At 35.6% G+C, this 23,377-nt stretch overlaps 1 protein-coding gene across 1 annotated transcript in view; it reads right to left on the reverse strand.

The window, feature by feature from the left end:
- Positions 1 to 212: 212 nt before the first annotated feature.
- Positions 213 to 23,377, reverse strand: part of CACNG7 (calcium voltage-gated channel auxiliary subunit gamma 7) — a 100,050-nt gene continuing 76,885 nt past the window's right edge. Inside the window, exons 4-5 of the mRNA XM_053689929.1 lie at positions 20,575 to 20,720; positions 213 to 470 (exon numbers count right to left, since the gene is read on the reverse strand). Of these exons, the coding sequence (XP_053545904.1) occupies positions 213 to 470; positions 20,575 to 20,720 (404 nt within the window). The remainder of the gene's footprint in view (positions 471 to 20,574; positions 20,721 to 23,377) is intronic.

Genomic DNA, 23,377 nt, shown 5'->3' on the forward strand with positions numbered 1-23,377 from the left:
ATGGGTATTAACATAATCAAGGAAAAATGAACGGAAGGCTAAAAAACATGGAAGAGGAGTCTTAGAGTTGGGAAGTACGAATCATGTTTTATCTCCACATTACACTGTCGCTGGTTAAACATGTCAATCTCTGACATTGGTGTGGAGTGTTGAACCTTTTAAGGTGAGAAGATTCATTGCAACTTCCAAAAAGTTTCCTACTGGCTCCATCTTTAGCAGGGGGATGTAGATATATGTATGTGGTCAGGATACTTGATGGCTGGTGGATAGTTCTGAGTCATCTGAATTGACACATCACTAGAGATGTCCGATGGACTGCGGCCTCGGTGCCATACTTCAGGGTGAAGGAACTGACCTGAGTAGTCTGAGCAGTCACTGAGCCGAGGTCGGTAGAAGGCAGGGTGTGGGCGATACATCTCCTCTTCTGCATATCGTTTGGTGAAAAGGTAAACAGACATTACACCTGCACCCTGCATCCAGAAAAGTGAAACAAAATAAAGTTGTAACAATGTGAAATAATAATGTTTTTTTTATTATAATACGTAAATCATTTTCTTTAGAATACAACTGCATGTAGACATCAATTTAATGCATCTGAAGAACCAGCAATGATAATACAGCTCATGCAGGATTTTTTTCTAAAATTGTTACTATGCAAAATTTAAATATTTGATTTAGGAATTTATCCTATGTACTGGGGGCTTCAAGGGAATATTAAGGTGTCCAATACTTTCTGTAGCACCTCCAATTCTCAGAATGCAAAGTGATACCATGTTAACATGCCCTGTGCTCCAGGTAGTGTAAAGAGAAAGGAGGGAGAAGCATTATTTCATTAGGTAGTAGAAGATGAGGTCCCCAGCAAGTACCCCATTTACCCCTTCTTTGTGGTCAATTGTTGACACACCCAAATGTTATGAGCAAAAAGGCTCCACTGGTTATCTAGATTGTTTTGCACAATAATTAAATTTACTGGTGAAAACATTTTATATGACTATCTCAAATGTGCTTTTTGTCTACTATTTATGATTCATTACCAATCTCTCACACCAATCTTCCATCTTCCTCTCACATAATATGCCATGTCCCATTGCACCCAGCTAGAAAGTATTCTTTCAATTTTGTCTACATTTGAATTTCCAAAGTATTTCTCAAAATCCTCTACCTATCTCAGTCTCACTGTTGTTTGCATTCTTTTGGTAGAACATTGGGTATAATATAATGTAGAAAACAAAAGAGAGAAACAGGAGGCGCCTCATAGGGTAAGTGTAAAAAGGTATATGTGAAGGCAAGGGGCAACTCACAGATTGCAGGGTACTACACATAGTGCAAAAAGATTTATAGAAAAAGAACACTAAATAAGCTAATACCTCTTGGAGATTGAGAAGACATTTTTTCTGTGACATGATATATTTTAAAATAGAAACTACTTTTATTATTACTGGCATCTATTGACTGTTTTTTACATTCAATAATTTATCATAATTGTGTGTAAAGACGATAAATGTTATACAACTACTTTTCTCATGAATATACTGATTGCTATCAAAAACAAATATATAGCTAGCAAATACACTGATTGTTAATAAATAAAATGATTGTAGTAGGTTGGCCAACCTTTTTTGTTCTTTATGTACTTATACAAACTTCCTAAGCAATGCTTTTCCTTTTAAAGTTTAGAAATTAAAAATTAAAAATTAAAAAAATTAATTATAGTTCAGACATCAACTTCAAGCTAGAAAGCTAAAAAGTAAAACAGGCAACAAATCTAAAATAATGGCAAATATTTGTCTTAAGTGAGACATTCATAGAGGATTCATATAAAAAGGTTAATCTTAAAAGTCCATCTAAAAAGTTTATCTTAAGAGTTCAAGTGGAGAAAAACCTGCATACGAGTAGTAATGATCTTGCTATAGCCTTTGGTATAGCAATAGCAGTTTTGCTGCTGAAACCCTGTATATACTGAGATACAATAAGCAGGTATATTGATCTGACCTTATTTTTTTTACAGGTAAAAGAGCTGATTTCTTTGGGACAATGCCCTGCAAAAGGCCCTTTAAAGGGCTATTGGCAGTTTAGTTTAGGCTAGGGTTTTTTTTATTTTCGGGGGACTTTTTTATTTTGATAGGGCTATTAGATTAGGTGTAATTAGTTTAAATATTTGATCATTTCTTTTTTATTTTGTGTAATTTAGTGGGTTTTTTTTTTGTAATTTAGTTAATTGTATTTAATTAATGCAATTTATTTAATTGTAGTGTAAGGTTAGGATTTAGTGTAAGACAGGTTAGGTTTTATTTTACAGGTAAATTTGTATTTATTTTAGCTAGGTAGTTATTAAATAGTTAATAACTATTTACTAACTAGTCTACCTAGTTAAAATAAAAACAAACTTGCCTGTGAAATAAAAATAAAACCTAAGATAGCTACAATGTAACTATTAGTTATATTGTAGCTAGCTGAGGGTTTATTTTAAAGGTAAGTATTTAGTTTTAAATAGGAATTAGTTAGTTATTAATAGTAGGGTTTATTTAGATTTATTTTAATTACATTAAAGTTAGTGGGTGTTAGTGTTAGGGTTAGGTTTAGGGGTTAATAACTTTAGTATAGTGGCAGTGATTTGGGGCGGCAGATTTGGGGTTAAAAAGTTTAGTTAGGTGGCGGCGACATTGGGTGTGGCAGATTAGGGGTTAATAAGTGTAGGTAGGTGGCGGCGATGTCAGGGGTGGCAGATTAGGAGTTAATAACTGTAATGTAGGTTGCGGCGATGTTAGGGACAGCAGATTAGGGGTTAATAATATTTAACTAGTGTTTGCGATGCGGGAGTACGGCGGTTTAGGGGTTAATATGTTTATTATAGTGGCAGCAAAGTTCAGAGCGGCAGATTAGGGGTTAATAATTTTATTTTAGTGTTTGTGATGCGGGAGGGCCTCGGTTTAGGGGTTAATAGGTAGTTTATGGGTGTTAGCATACTTTTCAGCACTTTTGTTATGAGTTTTATGTTACAGCGTTGTAACATAAAAGCCATAACTACTGACTTTCATTTTACGGTATGGATCTTGACGGTATTGGCTGTACCGCTCACTTTTTGGCCTCCCAGGCAGACTCGTAATACCGGCGCAAAGGAAGTCCCATTGAAAAAGGACTTTTTGAAAGCTGTGGTAGTTACGTTGCGTTACGGCCAAAAAAGTGTGCGGTACAGAAATACCTGCAAGACTCGTAATACCAGCGGTAGTGAAAAAGAGCCTTAACACTGATTTTTCACCCATAACGCAAAATTTGTAATCTAGCCGAATGTGTTCACGCCCGGGGAGTTATTTAAGAGTTAAAGTTAATGTAAATTTTGATGCTTAAGTGCACGGTTTTTAAAAATTCGATTAAAAATAGGGGCACTTTAATTCATCAAAATTTACATTTCACTTGTGTTGTGAAAAAATACCTTTTAATCTTGACAGCTGCTCCAGCTTCCTCCGCCCGTCTCAAAGCCTTTTCCTGGGTCTAAAATGAGGAATCCGGCTTCCTCCAATCACGGTGCTGAATCAGACACTGATTCCTCCAGGCGGAAACCATGATTGGAGGATGACGATCCATCATTTCTGACCTCAGAAATGGCTTGCGATGACCGGGGGAAGATGAAGCGGCTGGCAAGTTTAAAAGGTAAGTGTTTTTTCACCACAAAGTGAAATGTAAATTTTGATGAATTAAAGTGCCACTGTTTTTAATCAAATTTGTAAAAAACGTGCACTTTAGCATAAAAATTTTAATTTACTTTAACACAACACAATACTAAATGCAAGTCAATAGATAATAAATAAAAAGTCATGTGATCAGGGAGCTGTCAGAGGATGCTTAGATACAAGGTAATAACAAAGGTAAAAAGTATATTAATATAACTGTGTTGGTTGTGCAAAACTGGGGAATGGGTAATAAAGGGATTAGCTATCTTTTAAAACAATAACATTATATTGTAGACTGTCCCTTTAAAGGGGCATTAATCCCAAAACATTTATTTCATGATTCAGATAGAGCATACAATTTTTTAACAACTTTCTAATTTCATTTGCTTGCTTCTCTTGTTATTCTTTGCTGAAAGGTTTATCTAGGTAAGCTAAGGAGCAGCAAATAACCTAGGTTCTAGCTGCTTATTGGTGGCTGCATATATATATACCAATTGTCATTGGCTCACTCCTTTGTTTAGTTAGAAATCAGTAGTGAATTGCTGCTCCTTCAAAAAAGATACCAAAAGAATGAAGCCAATTTGATAATAGAAGTAAAACTGGAAAGTTGCTTAAAATTGTATGTTCTACCTAAATCATGAAAGAACATTTTTGGGTTTCATATCCCTTTAAGTCCAGGTTGGCTCCTCCAAATAAGGAAAACAGTGGGTTGAATCTGACCATTGAAAAACAACTGCAGCAAACAAGATCTAAATCAGTTCTTATACATTTTAGACTATGATGATAAGTTAAAGGGACAGTCAACACCAGAATTTTTGTTGTTTTAAAAGATAGATAATCCCTTAATTACCAATACCCCAGTTTTGCCTAACCAACACAGTTATATTTATACACATTTTACCTTGTATCTAAGCCTCAGCAGAATGCCCCTTATTTCAGTTCTTTTGACAGACTTGCATTTTAGCCAAATAGAGATGTCTCCATGGTAAATTCACGTGCATGAGCTCAATGTTATCTATATGAAACACGTGAACTAATGCCCTCTAGTGGTGAAAAACTATCAAAATGCATTTAGATTAGAGGCGGCCTTCAAGGTCTAAGAAATTAGCATATGAACCTCCTAGGTTTAGCTTTCAATTAAGAATACCAAGAGAACAAAGCAAAATTGGTGATAAAAGTAAACTGAAAAGTTGTTTAAAATTACATGACCTATTTGAAACATGAAAGTTTTTTTTTGGACTTGACTGTCCCTTTAATCTATAGGAAGACAGCAGGAAGATTTTGTAATTACAAATTGTTTACTGTCCCTTTAAGACAGGTTGGCCTCCCATTTGCCTTAAGACTAAATAAAATAGTTTTGCTTCAGAAATGCGTTATGATTCAACCAGCCCTTATTTGCTTTAGCTCCTCACATTGCTTGCTTAAAGGGACAGTCAACACCAGAATTTTTGTTGTTTAAAAAGCTATATAATCCCTTTATTACTCATTCCCCAGTTTTACATAACCAACACAATTATAATAATATACTTTTTACCTCTATTATTACCTTGTATCTGCCCCCTTATTTCAGTTCTTTTGACAGACTTGCATTTAAGCCAATCAGTGCTCACTCTTAGGTAACTTCACGTGTGTGAGCTAAATGTTATCTATATAAAACACATGAACTAATGCCCTCTAGTGGTAAAAAACTGTCAAAATGCATTCAGATTAGAGGCAGCCTTCAAGGTCTAAGAAATTGGCATATGAACCTCCTAGGTTTAGCTTTCAACTAAGAATACCAATAGAACAAAGCAAAATTGGTGATAAAAGTAAATTGAAAAGTTTTTTAAAATTACACTCTTTATCTGAATCATAAAAGGTTTTTTTTTTTTACTTGTCTGTCCCTTTAAGAAGACAAGCACAAATGATTATGTTAAAAATGAGTGGGGCTGGTGACAACTGACCTAGGTGAACTTAGCAGAAGTATATTATTATTTATTAAGGGGCACAGAGAGCTTCTGTAGGTGATGAAAAAGCACGGCAGCTGTTCTCAAAGATGCCAGGAGGATGTTGGGAAAAGATTCAGAGACTGAGATGGCCTGCTAGCCAAGAGAGCTGGGCAGTAATGTGAGATTTGTAGCCTCTATCTTAGCATAATTAATTGACACATGATTAAACGATCATATCAGAGGCTACTACAGAGAACTGTGAAGGTGCTCTCAGTGGCTGACCTGGCATAAGCTGGTGAGTTAATTAGAGCAAATTAATGCTAGTTTGTTTGCAGAGGGAAAAGAGCTGTAACCCTTTCCGTTATGAATCACAGTGCTGCAGTAATAAAGTCAGTATGGAATTCAAATTAACAAACCGCAAGCATATCACCTTCTCTGCTTTAAATATGTTTGATTACATGAATGTGGCTGTATGTATTACTGGGTGTCCAAACAAAAGTACATGTATGGGTTTATAAATCTATAACCAGACAGCTTTGATACCCTTATACAGAATAAAAAATCCCATAATTATATCACTATCAAATTTAACATTTGAGTATTCAGCTGCAATATTTGAATGTAAAGATAAAAAAATTAAATATTTAAGATTATTGTTTTATCAAGTGTATCAAGAGCCTATACCTAATATATTGGTAAAGGTATACAGACAGATAGACCCTTATTCTGCTAAATAAGAACTGCTGAGCAAAACAACAACATATGTTTTAGCCTTTTTTTAGCCATTTTGTACATGATATACCAGGAATATAGGATTTTTAAGCGAATTTCCACAATGGGGTTTCACAAACATTCATAGAAGAATTTGATACTCAGCCAAAGTCAAAATAAACATGGCAACTAATTGGTTCAGTATTGATGATGACTACTTAATATGTTTGGATGCAGGTATTTTCACTTAAAGGAACAGTTTATTTCAGAATTTGTATTGTTTAAAAAGATAAATAATCCCTTTATTATTCATTTCCCAGTTTTGCATAGCCAACATGGTTAAATAAGTTAAATTAATATACTTTTACCTCTGTGATTACCTTGTTTCTAAGCCTCTGCAGACTGACCCCTTATTTCAGTTATTTTGACAGACTTGCATTTTAGCCAATCAGTGCTCCCTCATAAGTAACTCTCGTGCATGAGCCCATTTTTATCTATATGGCACACATGAACTAACACCCTCTAGCTGTGAAAACTATCAAATGCATTGAGATAAGAGGCAGTCTCCAAGGGCTTAGACATTAGCATATGAGCCTACCTATGTTTAGCTTTCAACTAAGAATACTAAAGGAACAAAGAAAATGTTATGATAAAAGTGAATTGGAAAGTTGTTTAAAATTGCATGCCCTATTTGATACATGAAAGTTTAATTTTGACTAGACTGTCCCTTTACCATCAATATCAATGAATTGCATTAGATTTGAGATATATATATATATATATATATATATATATATATGTATATATATTTACTGTATACTACACAAATTCAACTCTTTCTGGTCTTTTTGAAACAGATTATACTCAATAGGTCATTGCATAGCCTATCTGCACATCCCCCACAGAAAACCTGGACTACCTGTTTTGTACAAGAGCAGAGGAATCTGGGGGGAAATATGCAAATGAGATAAACAATACCACACATTCATAGAAACATACGGCTAGATTACGAGTTGTGCTTTAAAGGGACACTGAACCTAATTTTTTTCTTTTGCGATTCAAATAGAGCATGCAATTTTAAGCAACTTTCTAATTGACTCCTATTATCATATTTTTTTCATTCTCTTGCTATCTTTATTTGAAAAAGAAGGCATCTAAGCTTTTTTTTGGATTCAGAACTTTGGACAGCACTTTTTTATTGGTGGATGAATATATCCACCAATCAGCAAGGACAACCCAGGTTGTTCACCAAAAATGGGCCGGCATCTAAACTTACATTCTTGCATTTCAAATAAAGATACCAAGAGAATGAAGAAAATTTGATAATAGGAGTAAATTAGAAAGTTGCTTAAAATGTCATGCTCTATCTGAATCACAAAAGAAATAATTTGGGTTCAGTGTCCCTTTAAGGTAAAAAAGCAGCATTAACAAGTCCTAACGCTGCTTTTTTACGCCTGCTGGTATTACGAGTCTTGCAGGTATAGGTGTCCCGCACACTTTTTTGGCCTTACCGCAAACCTACTTACGTAAACTTCATAAAGCCTTTTTTCTATGGGACTTCCATAGCGCTGGTATTACGAGTTTGTCCTGGGAGGCCAAAAAGTGAGCGGTACAGCCTCTACCGACAAGATTCGTAACACATTCTAAAGTCAGTAGTTATGAGTTTTACACTACAACGCTGTAGCATAAAACCCATAACTAAAGTGCTAAAAAGTACACTAACACCCATAAACTACCTATTAACCCCTAAAATGAGGCCCTTCTGCATTGCAAACATTATAATAAAATTTGTAACCCCTAATCTGCCACTCCGGACATCGCCACCACTATAATAAACATATTAACCCCTAATCCAACTCACTCCCGCCTCACAAACACTAGTTAAATATTATTAACCCCTAATCTACTGCCCCTAACATTGCCGCCACCTACATTATACTTATTGACCCCTAATCTTCCGCTCAGGACATCGCCACCACCTACATTATATTTATTAACCCCTAATCTGCTGCCCCCAACTTCGCCGACACCTACCTACATTTATTAACCCCTAATCTGCCATCCCCAACGTCACCGCTACTGTTCTAAATGTATTAACCCTTTAAACCTAAGTCTAACCCTAACACCCCCTAACTTAAATATAATTAAAATAAATATAAATACAAATTCCTATAATTAACTAAATAATTCCTATTTAAAACTAAATACTTACCTATAAAATAAACCCTAAGCTAGCTACAATATAACTAATAGTTACATTGTATCTAGCTTAGGGTTTATTTTTATTTTACAGGCAAGTTTGTATTTATTTTAACTAGGTAGAATAGTTACTAAATAGTTATTAACTATTTAATAACTACCTAGCTAAAATAAATACAAATTTACCTGTAAAATAAAACCTAACATAAGTTAAAATAACATTTAACACTACACTACAATTAAATAAATTCCCTACATTAGATACAATTAAATAAATTAAATAAAATTAGCTAAATTACCACACAAAAAACCCCACTAAATTACAGAAAATAAAAAACAAATTACAAGATCTTTAAACTAATTACACCTAATCTAATAGCCCTATCAAAATAAAAAAGCCCACCCAAAATAAAAAAAAAACCCTAGCCTAAACTAAACTACCAATAGCCCTTAAAAGGGCCTTTTGAGGGGCATTGCCCCAAAGAAATCAGCTCTTTTACCTGTAAAAAAAAATACAAACAACCCCCCCAACAGTAAAACCCACCACCCACACAACCAACCCCTCAAATAAAAGCCTAACTAAAAAACCTAAGCTCCCCATTGCCCTGAGAAGGGCATTTGGATGGGCATTGCCCTTAAAAGGGCATTTAGCTCTATTGCTGCCCAAAGCCCTAACCTAAAAAGTAAACCCACCCAATACACCCTTAAAAGAATCCTAACACTAACCCCCGAATATTCACTTACCGGGAGAAGTCTTCATCCAAGCGGCAAGATGTCCTCAACAAAGCCGTCAGAAGTGGTCCTCCAGACGGACAGAAGTGGTCCTCCAGATGGGCAGAAGTCTTCATCCAGATGGCATCTTCTATCTTCATCCTTCCGGATCGGGTCCATCTTCAAGACATCCGGCGCGGAGCATACTCTTCTTCCGACGTCTTCTTCTGGAATGACGGTACCTTTAAGTGACATCATCCAAGATGGTGACCCTTAGATTCCGATTGGCTGATAGAATTCTATTTATTTTTAGGTTAGGGCTTTGGGCAGCAATAGAGCTAAATGCCCTTTTAAGGGCAATGCCCTTTTCAGGGCAATGGGGAGCTTATTTTTTTTTAGTTAGGCTTTTATTTGGGGGGTTTGTTGTGTGGGTGGTAGGTTTTACTCTTGCGGGGGGTTGTGTGTATTTTTTTACAGGTAAAAGGGCTGATTTCTTTGGGGCAATGCCCCGCAAAAGGCCCCTTTAAGGGCTATTGATAGTTTAGTTTAGGCTAGGGTTTTTTTTTTTATTTTGGGGGCTTTTTTAATTTGATAGGGCTCTTAGATTAGGTGTAATTAGTTTAAAGATCTTGTAATTTGTTTTTTATTTTCTGTAATTTAGTGGGGTTTTTTGTAATTTAGCTAATTTTATTTAATTTATTTAATTGTATTTAATTTAGGTAATTTATTTAATTGTAGGGTTAGGTTAGGTGTTAGTGTAACTTAGGTTAGGTTTTATTTTACAGGTAAATTTGTATTTATTTTAGCTAGGTAGTTATTAAATAGTTAATAACTATTTAATAACTATTCTACCTAGTTAAAATAAATACAAACTTGTCTGTAAAATAAAAATAAACCCTAAGATAGCTAGCTAAGTATTTAGTTTTAAATAGGAATAATTTAGTTAATGATAGTAATTTTATTTATATTTATTTAAATTATATTTTAGTTAGGGGGTGTTAGGGTTAGGGTTAGACTTAGGTTTAGGGGTTAATAAATTTAGAATAGTGGCGATGTTGGAGGCGGCAGATTAGGGGTTAATAAATTTAGGTAGGTAGCGGCGATGTTAGGGGCAGCAGATTAGGGGTTAATAAATATAATGTAGGTGTCAGCGATGTTGGGGGCAGCAGATTAGTGGTTAATAAGTATAATGTAGGTGTCGGCGATGTTGGGGGCGGCAGATTAGGGGTTAATAAGTATAATGTAGGTGTTGGCGATGTCGGGGGTGGCAGCTTAGGGGTTAATAAGTGTAATATTAGGGGTGTTTAGACTCGGGGTTCATGTTAGAGTGTTAGGTGACATTGATGTCTATTGGGAAATCGTGCACGAGCACGTACAACCAGCTCACCTCTGACTTAAGCAGTGCTGGTATTGGAGTGCGGTATGGAGCACAATTTTGCTCTATGCTCATTTCTTGCCTTTTAACGCTGGGTTTGTAAAAACCTGTAATACCAGCGCTGCAGGTAAGTGAGCGGTGAGAATAAACTGCATGTTAGCACTGCACAGCTCATAACACAAGACTCGTAATCTAGCCGATAGATTTTGACGGCAGATAATAACCATAGACCCAGTAAGTTTGCCCAATATGTCATAAAAGTATAAACATATCTAGTTCATAGGATAGTCTTGTGCTTATCCCAGGGATTCTTAAAAACCCTACATTACTACCTCTTGTGAAACTTTATTCCATGAATCAATCACCTTTTCTGTAAAGAAGTGCCTCCGCATATTACTCCTGAATCTACTACCCTTCAGTGGCGGCTGGTGAATTTTTAGGATGGGGGTGCACAAGACCCTCCCCCTATTAGAAAGCCACGCCCCTTTGAAAAACCACGCCCCTTTTGAAAAACACGCCCCTTTAATAAGCCACGCCCATTTTAAAAGCCACACCCCTTTGTGAAAGTCACGCCCCTCAAATGGCCCCACCCATTTGAACCAGCAGTGTTTTTGGTCATCGTCTTCTTGAAATATCCAGCCCCGGCCTGGGGGTAACTTCAACTGAAGTTTGTGACTGATTCCTCAACATTATTCTCAAGTATCTGCTGATATTGAGTGGAATCCATGAGACCCTCAACAATATTCCCAGTAGTACAGGTCTTTGGAGGTGGTCTGTGGGCTGTTTTTGACCGTTCTCACCATCCTTTGCCTTTGCCTCTGGCCCTCTCTGATATTTTACTTGCCCTGCCACTTCTGGCCTTAACAAGAACTGTGCCTGTGGTCTTCCATATCCTCACCATGCATTGCTCACTCTGTTCCTCATAGTGGACACAGACATCTTAAATCTATGAATGCATACTCTTCAGTACAGCCATGTTCACGTGCGACAGTGCACAAATGGAGGAGCCTACACTACCTGCCCATGTCTAGTCTTAAAATATACATGATGGTGCTCAGTTAAATTATATAATAACATATATATATTAACCAAATGATTAATTAAAGCTGCAAAATAATAAGAATGTTGAATGTACATTCATGAAAACATATATATTCCTGGATTTAAAGAACCTTCCACTTTATAGAGAAATACAACCACATTTCAATTACTGTTGCCCCAGCCCCCAGTGTTCGATATAAGGCAATGCAGCCAAAGGCCTTGGCAACATGAAGATAAATACACCCACATTTTACTTTCTACAAAAGAAGATTATTTCTATTACACTAGTGCTTAATAATTAACTTCAACAGTAAAGATTAAAACAGAATGTTGTTAACTCAAGTACAATTTTTGTAAATTAAGTCAATCCGCCTGTCTTTTTTTGAGGCAAATAAATCAATAACATTTTCGGTGAATGTAGGCATGTCATTGATCAATTGTTTTTCAATTGTGAGCATGGCTAGAGCAGTCAGTCTTTCCTCAGTCATGGTGCTCCTTAGAAATGTCTTAACTCGTTTTAAAGTTGAGAAACATCTCTCAGCCTCAGCAGTTGTCACGGGAATAGTCGAAATAATTTGCAACAGTTTGTAGGTCTCAGAGAAAGTACTGTCCAAGTTATTTTCTATTACAAACTGTAGAAGACTGATGGCACCATTCATATTTCGGAAATCTGGTCTTCTGTAAATTACTCCTAGTTCAGTTTTCAGGCGATCTTTCTGTAATGTGTGATAAACCGCTGATGTTTGTTCAAGAAGCTGATTTGGAAAATTTTTCTCGTAATCCGCAAATTTTTCCGCTTGGAGGAGAGAAACAGCCGAGTAGTGAGTTATAAAAGAAAATCTATCTTTTACTTGATTTGTGATAACATCGCATATCTCTTTAGCTGCCACAGTCTGAGCAATGTGAATATTTTCTCTCTTCCTTTTCCTAGATGTTTCCTCTGTTTCTGATATCGTCATGGTCACTGTGTCCATTCTATTCCTTTCGTTTTCCATTGTCTGCTGGAAAGTGTTAATATGTTTTCTAATAAGTGCCGCATCTGTTTGTGTTTTCTGAAGTTGGTTGTATAACACATCTACATGTGGCATAATATTGTGAAAAACTGTAAGCCAAAACACAAATACCGAGTCTTGTAACATACGCCGAACAGCCCCTGCTTGATTTATAGCTATTTCTTTTTTCGATGTTGACTCTATTTTTTCCATGCATTCAATTAACTGTTCCCTGTTTTCAAAAACTGTATTGACGGTTCGACTCTTGAAATTCCACCTGGTGGCTGAACCATGAGGTATCCTTCTTCTAACAGTTTCATCTAGAATAGCTATCCTTTGTGGCGAGTTACTAAAAAAGTTAGTAATGTCACTTAGATTTGAAAAAAATACTTGAACTTGTTGATTTTGACTGCTTGCTTGGCTGACAATTAAATTGAGCTGATGTGCGTAGCAATGCACAAAATGTGCATTCTTGTAGGTACGTTTAATTATAGCCTGAACACCTGCATGCTGACCACTCATCACGCTTGCACCGTCGTAACTCTGCGATATCAGTTTCTCTGGGTTGTCTATAACTTTTTCCAAAGTAGCTTGAATACACGTAGCTAAAGATTCGGCATCATGTCCAGCTGGATTAGTGAATTCCCAGAATCTCTCAACCGGTTGTCCGTTACCTATAATGTATCTAAAAACAACAACCAATTGGAAGGCAGATGAAACATCAGTAGTTTCATCTGCTATCACTGCTACAAAACTTGCATTTGAGATTTCCTTCTTTATTTGGTTCTGGCAAACAGTAAGCATACAGTCTAATAAATCGTTTTGAATTTCTTTTGACGTTCCTTTAAAAACAGTGGCACTAGCGAGATGTTCTTTTAGAGATGCATCAAGCTCTGCTGAGAAGTTTATAAGACCTCTGAAAATGCCTGGATTTAATGAATCATCTCGTTCGTCATGTCCTCGAAGTGCAAGCTCAAATGCGCCGCAAAATAAAATACAATTAATTATTTTGGAAAGAACATAGCGATTTTTCGTTACTTGCTCATTATGTTTTTTAATATTCAAACGATATGCACTGTCAAGTTGTTGCCGAATATCAACCCTTCCTAGCAAATTAAACTCTAATGTGGAGTTTAAATGTGATTGGGAGCAATTATGTTTATTGGTTTTTTGACTTAAATGTGATAAATTGGCGACACCATAACTCACCCAGCTTGAATCCCCACTTTGTTTTGCAAACAGGAGACAATAAAAACAAAAGAGCCTGTTAGATAATTCACAACCACAAATCCATGGATATTTATCATATACCTCGGGTTTGAATTCTCTTTTGTAATCTCTAGTTTTACATTTTGTCACCTGGGTAAGGTTAAGCATAGGTGTTGGCCTGAGCATTTTAATTTCCATTTTTCTTTCAATGGGCAACGTTGAAAAATGTAATTGCTTTAGCTCAGACACACTAATTTTACTAAGTGCCATCTTAACTGTTAGTTTACACACAAAGAACAGTCCTTTGCTCTTATCTAATATATAACTTGTAGGTAGGTAGCTCTGCAGCTGTTAGAAAATATACAACTTAATAGTTTAATAGTTTGGCGGTGGTTATGTAATATATAACTTGTAGGTAGGTAGCTCTGCTGCTCTGCAGCTGTTAGAAAATATACAACTCAACTTGAAGTAATAGTTTAATAGTTTGGCGGTTGTTATGTAATATATAACTTGTAGGTAGGTAGCTCTGCTGCTCTGCAGCTGTTAGAAAATATACAACTCAACTTGAAGTAATAGTTTAATAGTTTGGCGGTTGTTATGTAATATATAACTTGTAGGTAGGTAGCTCTGCTGCTCTGCAGCTGTTAGAAAATATACAACTCAACTTGAAGTAATAGTTTAATAGTTTGGCGGTTGTTATGTAATATATAACTTGTAGGTAGGTAGCTCTGCAGCTGTTAGAAAATATACAACTTAATAGTTTAATAGTTTGGCGGTTATTATGTAATAAATAACTTGTAGGTAGGTAGCTCTGCTGCTCTGCAGCTGTTAGAAAATATACAACTCAACTTGAAGTAATAGTTTAATAGTTTGGCGGTTGTTATGTAATATATAACTTGTAGGTAGGTAGCTCTGCTGCTCTGCAGCTGTTAGAAAATATACAACTCAACTTGAAGTAATAGTTTAATAGTTTGGCGGTTGTTATGTAATATATAACTTGTAGGTAGGTAGCTCTGCAGCTGTTAGAAAATATACAACTTAATAGTTTAATAGTTTGGCGGTTATTATGTAATATATAACTTGTAGGTAGGTAGCTCTGCTGCTCTGCAGCTGTTAGAAAATATACAACTCAACTTGAAGTAATAGTTTAATAGTTTGGCGGTTGTTATGTAATATATAACTTGTAGGTAGGTAGCTCTGCTGCTCTGCAGCTGTTAGAAAATATACAACTCAACTTGAAGTAATAGTTTAATAGTTTGGCGGTTGTTATGTAATATATAACTTGTAGGTAGGTAGCTCTGCAGCTGTTAGAAAATATACAACTTAATAGTTTAATAGTTTGGCGGTTATTATGTAATATATAACTTGTAGGTAGGTAGCTCTGCTGCTCTGCAGCTGTTAGAAAATATACAACTCAACTTGAAGTAATAGTTTAATAGTTTGGCGATTGTTATGTAATATATAACTTGTAGGTAGGTAGCTCTGCTGCTCTGCAGCTGTTAGAAAATATACAACTCAACTTGAAGTAATAGTTTAATAGTTTGGCGGTTGTTATGTAATATATAACTTGTAGGTAGGTAGCTCTGCAGCTGTTAGAAAATATACAACTTAATAGTTTAATAGTTTGGCGGTTATTATGTAATATATAACTTGTAGGTAGGTAGCTCTGCTGCTCTGCAGCTGTTAGAAAATATACAACTCAACTTGAAGTAATAGTTTAATAGTTTGGCGGTTGTTATGTAATATATAACTTGTAGGTAGGTAGCTCTGCTGCTCTGCAGCTGTTAGAAAATATACAACTCAACTTGAAGTAATAGTTTAATAGTTTGGCGGTTGTTATGTAATATATAACTTGTAGGTAGGTAGCTCTGCTGCTCTGCAGCTGTTAGAAAATATACAACTCAACTTGAAGTAATAGTTTAATAGTTTGGCGGTTGTTATGTAATATATAACTTGTAGGTAGGTAGCTTTGCTGCTCTGCAGCTATTAGAAAATATCAACTAGAAGTTGAACTAAATTGTTAAAGAACTCCCTAAAAATCCAGTATACTCCTAAACTTGCTAATCTCAGACTGTGTCTGTTGTTTAAATTACAAGTAGAAAAATAAAAATGTTTTTTTTTTTAAACACTAGTTCAAGTTCAAGACTCAACTCAAGTTACTCTATATAAAAAGCAATCTCAGACTCAGACTGTATCTGTTGTTTAAATTACAAGTAGAAAAATAAAAATGTTTTTTTTTTTTTAAACACTAGTTCAAGTTCAAGACTCAACTCAAGTTACTCTATATAAAAAGAAATCTCAGACTCAGACTGTATCTGTTGTTTAAATTACAAGTAGAAAAATAAAAATGTTTTTTTTTTTTAAACACTAGTTCAAGTTCAAGACTCAAGTTACTCTATATAAAAAGCAATCTCAGACTCAGACTGTATCTGTTGTTTAAATTACAAGTAGAAAAATAAAAATGTTTTTTTTTAAACACTAGTTCAAGTTCAAGACTCAAGTTACTCTATATAAAAAGCAATCTCAGACTCAGACTGTATCTGTTGTTTAAATTACAAGTAGAAAAATAAAAATGTTTTTTTTTTAACACTAATTCAAGTTCAACTTAGACTCAACTCACTCTATCTAAAAAGCAATCTCAGACTCAGACTGTATCTGTTGTTTAAATTACAAATAGAAAAAAAAGGTTTGTTTTTTTTTAACACTAGTTCAAGACTCAACTCACTCAGTTACTCTATATAAAAAACTGCAGGCCTGCAGCAAAAATCATTAAAATATCTGCCCACAAAGTTACTAAACTAATAATATATTACTAGTATAAATTAAGTTAACTAAAGTATCTTCAAGTTCTATATAGATATAGATAACTAGAAAATCTGAATACTACTAGTAGTGACTGTGAATCTACAGTTCTAAACTAATTTGCTGCTAAGCTAAGCCTAATGTAATTAATAATAATTATAATGGCTATTGGCTAACTATCTAACTGTCTATTAGCCTGCTCCTGGGCCCTGGCTATTTCTTTGCACACTACTTGACTGCAGCTCAGCAGACACTGAGTCAGCACACAGCAGCAAATATGACTGTCTGTCACTGTTCAATCAACTTGTTGATGCTTGATGGCTGCCAGCAGGCAGCAAAAAATATATAGTTTTGTTGTAAACAATTTTTGCACAGAGCTATGCAAAAACACTCCTCTCAGCTCAACGGCTATCTCCACAAAGATTTTCGCGCCGTTGAGCTGGGAGGAGCCTCGTGGGGGCCATCACGTGAGCCATGGAGCCTATCAAAGAGTCTGAGGAGTCCGGATCAAGAGGCTGGGGGAGGAGACAGAGCACAGGCTGAACGACCGCACAGTTCAGCCTGTGCGATTATGCCTCTATAGGCATGAGGCTGGGGAGGAGCTCTACGCCTGCACAGTGAATACATTGCGATCACTGTGCAGGCATATAGAGCTCCTTACCGCACGTGCGAGTGGGGGGTGGAGACTGGAGCCTGCCCTGGACTGTCAATCAGCCTCTCTCAGCTCAGCCTCAGGCAGCAGCAGCAGGCAGTGCGCCGTGGTGGTGTGTGGTGTGACGTCACGGACGTCAGCACACTGAGTAGTCCACCCGGTCCTAGCTCCTGCCTCCTGCCTGAGCCTGATAATAAATATACAGTGTCTGTTAATGAACACTCAGTGGCGAGTCAGTGATGAGAATGATAATAGATTAAATAGCAGGGTATATAAGCTAAGCAGCAGTGCCAGTAAAGCATTATTTAATACATATAATATTAAATAATATAAATAAAAAATAAAATTAAAATTTTTCATAATTTTTTTTTTCTCATTTTTTTTTTTTTAAATGCTCATTTTTTTCCCCCCTCCTCTGCCCCCTGGGGGTTCACGTGCGACAGTGCACATATGGAGGAGCCTCCACTGCTACCCTTCAGCTTGAGAGACTCCTTGTTTTTGAATTTTTCTTTTTATAAATAATACTCTCAGACTCAGCTATATTAAGCCCCTTAATATACTTGAAAGTAACTATTATATCCCATCTTTCTCTTCTCTCTTCTAAGCTTTACATGTTTAGATAATTGAGCCTCTCCTGGTAAGTTTTATTTTTTAGATCATGTACCATTTTGGAGGCCCTCCTTTGCACAGATTTGAGTTTGTTTAGATCCTTCTAGTGATATGGCCTCCTGAACTGCACACAAAAGTCAAGATGAGGCCTAACTAATGATCTGTAAAGTGGCATAAGAACCTTAGTATTTCTGCTGCAAACACCTCTACCAATGCAACCAATAAAATAACTGGCCTTACTCAAAGCAATACTACATTGTTTACTATGTTTTAAATCATCTTAACTGATTACCAGGTCCCATTTCTCATTTGTAACAGTAAGTAAAGGGTAATTAAGTCTATAAATAGCATTTGGAGTTTTCTGTCCTAAATGAGTAATTATGCACTTAAATTTAGATCTTTTGTCCAATCCTCTAATTTGTGTAGATCACTTTTCATTTTGACCACCCTCCTGAAATATCTTCTCTATTACAAATGTTTGTATTATCTGCAAACAGACATAATTTCCCCTGTAGCCCTTTGCTGATATCTCTGATAAATATGTTAAACAAAACAGGCCCCAGAACTGACCCTTGAGGAACACCACTAGTAACTGCCCCTTCTGCTGATTGCACTCTGTCTTCTACCCTTTCTTAGCATTCTTTGCTTCAATGCTCATGCTAGTGCAATGCTACCCTGGTGTCTTTTAAGAATATCATAGATTCCTAAATCTTGCTCAGTGAAAATTAGTTTAGGGACATTAAACCAGTCTCCATTCAAAGTAAAGAAAGATGTGGAGAAAAAAAAACATCTCCATTATGAGTAGGAAAGTACTCAATAGGTCACATACAGAAAACCCGAATTAGCAATTTTTGTAAAAGAGCAGAAACATCTGGGAAAGGATCTTCAAAGAAGCTAAACTAATAAGTAACAATTTATAGAGTGTCCTACAGTCCATTACCTAAATATATGGTCCTGCTTGCTATTATGTGCAGACTGTGTCCTGCTTTCCATTTCCTGCATATTGTATTATGTTGGCCTATACCTGTATGCTGTGTCCTGCTGTTCATAACAGAGATACAGTATACTGCTTGATATTAGCTTCATACTGTGTCCTGCTGGCCATTACATTTAAACTATGACTTGCTAGTCTTTATCTGTATACTGTGACATATTTGACAGTCCTTTTTGCTATTTGTTGATTATAATCCCATGTGGGCTTTCTATTGCCAACTTACTGTGTCCTGCTTGCCATTACTTGCAAAAAGGTGTTTTTCTGGCCATCACCTGCATACAGTGTCTGTTGGGCATTGCCTATATACTGTGTCCTGCATCATATTAGCTGCAAAGTGTGTCCTGCTTGTCATTACCTGCATTTTGTATCTTGCTGGTCACCATCTGCACATTTCATTTAGCCAATAGTTTCTCAAAATGTGTGACTCTAGCCTTAACATATCTGAATTTGTTTGAATAGCTGAAAGAAAGATGGTGCTCTCTTGTAGCTCCAAATCCTGTTGTAGTGTAGTATATCAATAAAAAATACAGAAATAAAGGACATATGCTGACCACATCCACAGACTTTAATATTATATTATTATATTTTTGATACCTAGAGAGCAAAGTAATTTTATTAATAGAAGTAAATTGGAATTTGTGTTTAACTTGTGCCCTGTATCTGCATCATAAAAGGAAAAGTTTTAGTTTTATATCCCTTTAAGTATAATTAAAGGTATCTAACCCTTTAACATTCTACCAAGTTATTGTATGGCTTAAATCATTTAGTTATGTCTGTCCCTAATTGGTCACAGCACAAGGAGACTAAGAACATGAATTCCACAATACCTTTCATGTCTCCTCTGTCAGAATTAGTTTAATGATTTCACATGATATATCATTTATTGTGAAAAAAAGTTCCAAGTCGCACTTCCTTATTAACAATCCAATATATTAGATGCTCAACAACATTTCTTATATTGTTATAGGTTGTTGGAAGTCTAATACATGTTTGGGTTGACCAATAAGAGTGGTGTTGCTTTAAACATTTTTTTTTCTGGAATGGATTGAAGTGCAGTAACCTGCAGCTGGTACTCCTAAGAAACACAGGTCTGGAATATTGGATTTCCTGATATAGGCTAGATTATTAGTGGATCGCAATTTGGCACTACCGCTCAAGCATAAAACCTCGCAAGTTGGAGGCTTTTTGTTGAGTTAAAAGTAAAGATTTTGTGCACGAGCAAACCCGGAACACGCTAACCAAATATTGCAACCGCTTTGCCACCTATAACCTGACAGGAGTTATGAATAGTTCACATTTTAATGTTCTTCACATACATGTGAAGAACATAGGAATGTAAAATATATATATATATAACACATCAGGGTTCGTAATTTAGGACTAACACAGCTGGTTTGCACACATGAAAAATTGCTAACTTCAAGGAGCGTTCTTGAAATATTAATTATAAAATTATAAACATTAATAGAAATTATTAAAAATGATTTTACATACTGTAAAATATTCTAAATATTCCATAGAATATATAATTTTTTACAGTATGAATAGCGCTTCACTTACGTTATAATCCAGCCCATATATTTTTCAATCATAAGAAATAAGATTTTATTTTTTTTATCTTAAATGTTTCTGTGAAGACAATGGTTGCAATAGTTTTACTGAAGATGTAATAGCACAAACCTCTTTAAGAAGAAATGAGGATGCAGCAAAAGCAAACGACCAACCATAGCGGTACTGAAAGTACTGTTCAGAACTACTGGGACGATTCATAACTTCATCATTGATGCTAGAGATGTAAAGAACCAAACCAACTATCAAGGAAAGACCTGAAATATGTGCAGGACAGAAAAAAAAAAGATTAAGGTACAAAAGGACAAGAAACCAGCATTATTTCTCCATCAGGATCTAATATCCTAAGAACATGACCAACTGTTTATACTTTGCAGTTCAATACATTATGACCAGATACACTTATAAATACTCATAATAAAAGGTATGGTTGAAGAAATATCAAGAAAATGGTAGTAACGAAGCCCAAAGGTCCATATAACATATCAGAAATGTATTGTTTTTTTAAAGGGATGTTGTAGTCATTATTTGCTTGGTTTCAAGTAAAACAAGAAATACTAAACAATATTACAGTCTTTTTAAATGCATATTTGTATTCTGATGACCAAAAACTCATTGGCATAGAGAAAAATAAGGCAAATCTTTGGGGTCTTTTTTGGAGCATTATATTGTAATGTTTGTGTGTCTCATTCACTTCCAGAACCATAAATAGATAGAGTCATAGCTCTTAAGCTAAAATTTGCCTTTCTAAAATTGTTTGAGACACCTCTCAGTATGGGCGAGACTTCTTACATGATCTCACCAGACCAGACAGCATTATATCATCGGGCCCTAAGTCATCATTTGCTTGTCAGCATGTAATTCTCCAACAATACAGCAGTGTGGCCCTTATCAGCAAGTTAAAATTCATATGAAGTAAACAGCAGATGCTGGTTTATTAGCTTTATTATAAAATTCAGAAAACTTTTACGTAGCATTTTATGGGGAAAAGTATATCTATTTTGCTCTTTCAGAGATGTGCCAATAGCATGCCACCTTTATTACTATGGCAACAACAGAGGTTTGCAAAACATTGAGTCAAATAATTATTTTCACATTGATCAAAACTCTTTTACTTTATGTTTGGAAAAAAGTTGAATATACACCAATATACAAATTGTGAAATACATAATAGAGGTGCACAGAAAAAAAGATTCACTTTTTACAAATCGTTCATCATGAAAAACAAATGTATTTATTTTCATCCAATATTCATAAAGGGTGTTGTTGGGAATTAATGTATTATTGAAAAAAGGGTAGGGACTGGCCAGGAACAAAAGTGGAGCTTACATTCTTACTGGCTGACACTAGAATCAGTCAACTAACAAGGACATTGTTAACTAATTATTGAATAGTGAAAATTTTAACTTTCAAAGCCTTTGCTTCTTGAATAGTGTAACTTTGAACATTTCAAACCTTTCTCGCATACAGAAAAGCATTTCCTACCTTTAGAGTAATTTCTTTAACTGTACAAAAGAATCAACTATATTTTTCCCATGCATACATTCAGTTCTTTCATTTATTCATTAAAGAACTGTTTGTTTATTGTTTTCAAAATAATGCATAAAATATGGAAGAATGTCTTTTTTTTACATTTGTCTGAAGATGAGTGAACCCGTCTAACATGTACCTCCTAACCTTTCCCTGAGGCTATATTACAAAAGGAAAGTGAAGGGAACTTGTGGGTGGTGGCGCAGTGAATTTAACATTGACTTCTTAGACGTGTCTGTGACAAAAGATGGACATGGGTTCATAACAGATATCTTTAGGAAAGACACTGATAGGAATAGCTTATTATGTTTTGATAGCGCTCATCATCCATTGCTTGTCAGGTCACTTCCACGGAGCCAAATGCTCAGGGTAAAACGCATTGTAGATGATCAAGCAAAATCTGCTAGATTGGCTGAAATGGGTTGTTATCCCAAAGAGCTCATTTCTGATACTATTAAAGCGGTACTACCCATTCAAAGCGAATCCTTGTTAAAACCTAGGCCCCCTAAGGGCAATAACAAGAAAATCACATTTGTCTCTGAATTCTGTAGACAGAGTAAAACCATACTTAAAATCATTCGTCAACATTGGGGCATTCTCCAAGGCTGTAACCCTGATATTGAGGATTTCTGCCAGTTCCCTATGCCCGCGTATAAACGCAGCAAAAATTTAGAGAGATGTTCTCATTAAAGCTGACATTGACCCTGGCAGAGCTCAACAACAGGGTTACATTACTAAAAAGAGTTTAGGGTGTTTCCCTTGCCTTGGTTGTGTAAATTGTAGCTCAATAATCAAAAGTCCTTATTTTTTGCATCCTCAAACTGGTCATAAATTTAAATATAGGGATTATTTTACTTGTAACACCAATTATGTTGTTTATTTAATTAAATGCCCATGTGGGCATGTCTATGTTGGTGAATCTACCAGATGCATTGGTGATTGCATTACCGAGCATAAAAGCAATATAAGACGTAAAGTCATCACAGCCCCGGTAGCGCACCACTTTTTATCAGCAGGACACCAAATAAGTCAACTTTGGTTCCAAGTTATTGAACAGATAAAAACCCCAAGTTGGGGTGGTAACAGGAATCTGTTACTCAAACAACGGGAAACTTTTTGGATCGATAAGTTAGATAGCTTGGAACCGAAGGGGATGAATAGGGAAATCAATTGGTCAGTGTTTTACTAATATATTTCTCCTTTATTCCTCATCCATCTCCTTGTTGGGGTCAACAACATGCTCTTCCTACATAAATATTTTTATGTTCTTTTTTATTTTTGAATATGTTTAGCATTTCCTCTTTTGCTGTCTGCCTAGCCAAATCATTAAAGGGACACTGAACCAAAAATGTTTCTTTTGTGATTCAGATAGAACATGCAATTT

The sequence above is a fragment of the Bombina bombina genome, chromosome 8, assembly GCF_027579735.1.
Source record: "Bombina bombina isolate aBomBom1 chromosome 8, aBomBom1.pri, whole genome shotgun sequence".
In the NCBI taxonomy this organism is placed as follows: domain Eukaryota; kingdom Metazoa; phylum Chordata; class Amphibia; order Anura; family Bombinatoridae; genus Bombina; species Bombina bombina.